The sequence below is a fragment of the Vigna unguiculata genome, chromosome 9 (genome assembly GCF_004118075.2).
Source record: "Vigna unguiculata cultivar IT97K-499-35 chromosome 9, ASM411807v1, whole genome shotgun sequence".
Lineage (NCBI taxonomy): Eukaryota > Viridiplantae > Streptophyta > Magnoliopsida > Fabales > Fabaceae > Vigna > Vigna unguiculata.
In genome coordinates, this window is record NC_040287.1 from 2,724,692 (window position 1) to 2,730,685 (window position 5,994).

General features: G+C 31.4%; 1 protein-coding gene across 1 annotated transcript; it reads left to right on the forward strand.

Annotated features, from left to right (window-relative positions):
- Nucleotides 1-4,178: 4,178 nt before the first annotated feature.
- LOC114195978 (WRKY transcription factor WRKY51-like) lies at nt 4,179-5,701 on the forward strand. Its single transcript, XM_028086438.1, has 3 exons — nt 4,179-4,864; nt 4,950-5,075; nt 5,305-5,701. Exons 1-3 carry the CDS (start codon nt 4,266-4,268, stop codon nt 5,459-5,461), a joined length of 882 nt encoding a protein of 293 aa, XP_027942239.1. The 5' UTR covers nt 4,179-4,265; the 3' UTR covers nt 5,462-5,701.
- The last annotated feature ends 293 nt before the right edge of the window (nt 5,702-5,994 follow it).

The window sequence follows — 5,994 nt, forward strand, 5'->3', positions numbered from 1 at the left end:
GAAATAAAAAACTGAAAAACTTGAAGAGAAGTTTAGAAAAAAAGTGTATTTTGCTGAGCTAGACCCAACTAGGTTTGAAGTTGGCATGAACCACAAAACCAATTACTAAATTGTGCTGCATTTGACCCAAACTCCAATTCCCCATTATTCAAACCTAATCTTAGGTCAACTACTTCAGCCACCGCACCACCACCACCGTTCGATCACCGTCAACTCATCCAACGTTCATCCATCGCCACTGTAACCATCTTCAAATGCTTTATTAATTACTTTTGTGTGGCTGTGGTGAGCTTGCGTAGTTGTTGCACTAAAACGTTGAACACAATGCTAATGTCAATGGTAGTAAAAACCATTGTAATAAATGTCAAACCGAACCTCCTTCTTCTCTAATTCAATTCAATTCGCTTTCCCCTACATCACAAAAACATTTCTATAGGTTTAATAGTATAGTTTTTTTGACAACAAATGTACTTTTTTGTTCATGCTACGTGTTTTTTATAACTTGGTTACTATTATTTTGGTGGTCTTTTTTAAAAAATAAAATGAAACCAAATTAAAAATAGTGGTGTAAAATTAAAAAAAATAATCATAATGGTTACATAAAGGAACTATTAAACCTTGATTTGATGTAAACTAAATGTAATTTATGTGGTGCATGGAGCGTATGCACTACCAAGTGGAAGAATAAATTCGAATTCTAGTATTCCAATTGTATCTAACGTGTGTGTTTGGTATCCTTTGATCTCAAGAGTTTTGCTAGAAATGATTATTTAGTTTTGTTTTTTTTATAATTATTAATAATAAACAGATTAAATATAGCTTTAGTCTTTTATTCAATTTTTTGTGCTTGTTTTTTACCTTTATCTTTAAAAATAATAATTTGGGTCAATTTTACCTTTCCGAAGTAATGGATTTTATTTTCGAGAGAGAAATTTTGTTCGTTAGATATATATTTCTCACAAATACGTTTTGGTTAAACATCAACTGAGTTTTATAATTTTCATGTATGTCTTCAACCAATAAAGAATAATAATATATCTTTCTTAGTCATAAAAGAAAGAATGAACATGATATTTGAAATTAAATAAAAGCATGAGCATTTTGATTCCCAGCTTTTGAAACTCTCCATGCATCGAAATGAGCAAAAGATAGGTTTGAATACTTTTAATTTTATAGTAAAGAGCATCACAAGGTTTTCTCTTTCCCATGGTGTTGGCCAAATTAGGTTTTGAGGCTTTGACCTTGCTAAAGAATTCAAAAGTAGTGATCCATTTTACGTCGTTTCATGGAGTGAATAATTAATGCTACATAGTTTACCTTTATAAAAATGGTGTTTAGAATCAATGCTTTTTCATTTCAAAACCTAAAGTTCCATAACTTGCTCTTTGCTTTTACACCAATGCTTCTCAAGCACATAGTCAACCATGAACAAAAGGACAAAAAGAAAAAGATGCAAAGACGAAGCTTTCGATGACATCGTTCCACACTATTTTTTTCTATTGCTTTTAATTCTTAATAAAATATTCATTTTACAATAATATAATAATTATACATGTATATGTATTTGCCATTTGGTTAATTTCATATTGTTATTGCTGTGTGCTGTTTACCACTATAATATGCTTATCTATCCTAATAGTTTCCACACAATTTTCTTAATCATTACATAATTTTAGCCTCTTAGAAAAGGTCTTTTATGTGAGTATTATTGGTTTGACAAATTTATACATCTTATTGGAATGCTTTTATATATATATATATATATATATATATATATATATATATATATATATATATATATATATATATATATATATATATATATATATATTATATCTCGTTGTTTGATTTTTTTTCTTTACTCAGCATCTAAAATTATTGAAATAATTACATTTTGTATTAAATATTTATACTTTTAAAATATTTTTTATGTGCTGGTTGTTTTTTAAAAAGACAATTTTAATTCAATTTCTGACATAGATATTAAATTAAATAATTTTGTATTTAAACTTTGAACTTCTGATTTTTATTTTTTATTAAAATGAAAAAATATTTATTGTAAATATTTACAAAAATATCAATGGATATATGCAATGGATATATGCAAGACTGTGGGCGGGTCCGAGAAAAATTTTCTATCGGCAGGCGCATAACATGTAGCTAGGCCGGCAAACACCCTATCATCCTTCTCAATAAAACAAATATAATTTTAATAATTATCTAAAAATATTTTTAATAATATGTAAATATAAGATATCAAAGCCTAATCATGTTAAAATAATACTTCTTAATAATTGAACTAAAAATATATTTCATTAATAATTAATTTTAATGATAAAAAATGTTAATTATTATTGTGATCAATTTAAATATTAATTTATAAAATAAAATATCATTGATTACTAAAATAGTAACTATAAATAAAAAAATTATAATTGATTTATAAATTGAATTTTAAAATTTATCTATTAAGATTTTAGTTACCAAGAAAATTAGTCAATTATAATTTTTTATTTATAATAATGATTTTTAATAGTTAATTTTTTTTTATTTTATATATATATATATATATATATATATATATATATATATATATATGGTTAAAGAGAATGCTCAATTTTATTTTCAGATTTGAAGACAATTATAAAAATATATGAAGAACTGTGTGGAAACTTCATACAAATTTATAAGAACTGGAATCGCAAGTTACATAAACCAGATAACAAGTCAGAAATTAAAATAAAAAATGTAACGCACTCTGTAAATAGGGTGACGCATCAGGAATTAAAGTTATACAAGTTAAATTTAATGAAAATAATAAATAAAATATTTAGAAGGTAAAAATGATTAAATACATACAACTAAAAACAAATTTAATATAATGAATGAATAAAACTTATTACTATATGTAGAATGTATATGATGCAAAAACTTAGATACTTTAGTATAATGAATTTTGACATTTATATGTGTTTTTTATTTGTGATCATGCATCTAATTATGTAAAAAAATAAATAAATAAAACCACTAATACAAAAAAAACACTATAGAAAAATTTGAGTATGTAACGATAAGAAAAGTAGTACGATTTCTTTTTTCTTATATTCTTAAAAGAATTACCTAACTAAACATTCTCAAATTTTATTTGCATAAATAAATCAGATTATTGTTCACATATCAGAATTTACTAATGGGAACATAATTCTAAAATAGTGATTTATATTGAAAATTTTATTTTAATCACCATTTACAAAAAAAAAAAATTATTTGTAAATCAGGATTTGATTCTATTTCATGTATAAATAAAATTTTAAAGGGTTTATTAATATAATTTTTTCTAAACAAATAGATATATTTGTAGAAAAAATAAATAAAGTGTTGACTATCTTATTTGCAAAAGATGGAAATTAAGAGGTTATGTTTTTATAAACACTTCCTTCGTCCTAACGTAGTAGTATTGAAGAATGTAAAGAACTTTTTCGACAAAAGGAAAAGTAGAATTAAGAACTTGCATGTTTAATAATTCTTTACTGAAAACCTATGGTTCATAATTATTTAATTTTATGCTGATAAAAAAATTATTTAATTTGATTTACTAACATCAATATTATTATAATAAGATTATATAGAAGTTAAATATAAAATTGTATTGGTAAATTGACAAACTCCATAACAATGTATAATGTCAGTATGCACGTTCAAATGATACCATGTGCATTGTCTGGATCTGAATGAATAATTTATCCTGCAGAAAGAAATAACTAGAGTTTATATTCTACATTATATAAGTTTATTTTTATTAAAAATTAAATATTGTTGTAGAATTAGAGAAAAAGAGAGAGAAACGTATAATTAAGAAAGAAAAAAAAGAGTTAATGTTAAGACAGTGGTTGGTTGTGAAGTACACTGAGTTGGAGAAAATGAAGAAGAGAAAAAAGAAAATGATGGTATTAACCATAATGATATTTTGTAATGTGTGGCTTTTACAAATATTTTTGTTCTGGTTTCTTATCTGTTGTCCACTTATCGAAGGAAAGTGGGACCCACCACCAACACCTCTTTTGGACCTTCACAGTAACTATTGCTTTGTCGTGGCGTACTTTCCTCTGTTGCAACCAATGTTCGCCCTTGGATCCACGAAACTTGTTTGACTTTCCAACCCCTCTCTCTCTCTTTTATAACCTCTCCTCTTCCCACACCAAAACCAAAAACCAAAACCAAAACCTATTTCCTTTGTTTCTTCTCACAATTCTTGTTCGTGTTTCATGGCACTGGATATGGTGGATCCTGTTCCCAGAACCAGGATGGAGGAACAATTAGCAATACAAGAAGCTGCTTCCGCTGGTTTGAAAAGCATGGAGCATTTCATTCGCCTCCTTTCTCCCTCTGCCTGCAATTCTTCTTCTTTTTCTTCCAACAACAACAACCTCGACTGCTCCGAAATCACCGACTTCACCGTCTCTAAGTTCAAACAGGTCATTAACCTTCTCAACCGCACCGGCCACGCCCGCTTCCGCCGTGCACCGCCCCAACCCCAACCCCAGGCCCCACCGCAACCGCAACCGCAACCGCAACCACAACCACAACCTCAACCCCAACAAGGCTTTACTTTGGATTTCGTTAAACCCACCATTCTCAACTCCAAGCCCTGCAACAAAGACGAAACTCTCACTCTCTCCACAACCACCACCACCTCCTCTTCCTTTTTATCCTCCGTCACCAACGACGCCAGCGTCTCCGACGGCAAGATCGGTCCTTTCCTCCCTCCCTCCGCCGCCAAACCCCCTCTCTCCTCCTCCCACCGGAAAAAGTGCCGCGAAGCCGCGCTCTCCGCCAAACCCTCCTGCCACTGCTCCAAGAAAAGGTTTTTACCCTCTACCCTTTAAAAAAAATTAATAATTTAAACCGCAATTAAACAGAGAAACTGATGTTGATTTCTTTTATCTCAGGAAATCACGCGTTAAACAAACGATCCGAGTCCCGGCGATAAGTTCCAAGATCGCCGACATCCCGCCGGACGAGTACTCGTGGAGGAAGTACGGGCAAAAACCGATCAAGGGTTCACCTTTTCCTCGGTATTATTCTATTCTTTCTTCCATCACCTTGTAAATGGGTTGAAGTCAAATGCAGATCTCAATGTCCTTTAAAAAATCGATTTTTAATTTAAGGGGAAAACATACATATAATTGTTCTTCAATCATAATTGAAACTTGGCTTCAATAATTGACGTAGTTTACATGCTGTTCAATTAATTGGAATCTAGAATTGAAATTTCTCATAGGGAATTGCTGTGTTTTTTGGCAGTGGGTACTACAAGTGCAGCACCGTCAGAGGGTGTCCGGCGAGGAAGCACGTGGAGCGTGCGCAAGATGACCCGAAGATGCTTATAGTGACGTACGAGGGCGAGCACCGTCACGCGCTGCCGTTACCTGCCGCTACCGGCGGTGGTTTCGGCCTTTGAACCTGTTAGCCAACGGCGTGGTGTGGGAAACTTGAGGGAAGTGCCCGTCCGGCCGTGACGGTAACGGCGGATGCGAGGCTGGAGTGCGGAAAAAGTGGGCTTGGAAGTCAACTTTTGCGGTGTGGACTTTGACGGAGTCGTCTAAATTTGACGAGGACTTTTGTGTAAATTTGACCCGAAATGAAATGAAAATATAGTGATCCGTTTTTTATTTATGCAAACGAGGCATTTATTTGTTTATTTATTTGATTTGATATGGGAGTTGAATTATTTGGTGGGAAGAATATATACGATCTAACATGTAATGAATAATGGTAATAATAATATTGGAAGATCTAAGTTGAAAGATTAGATTCCTTTTGTTGAAAAAAGTGGTGAAAAAAAGTCAAGGGGTGGGTCCCAGTGAGAGGTGCATGTGGAGTTGGAATAATGATAAAGGAACAGGTCAATGGTTGTTATGGCGAGTGGGTCCCATTCACCGTTACTTTAAATCTCTTTGACTCCAATTAACTTACGTAACCTAATCTTCCTTC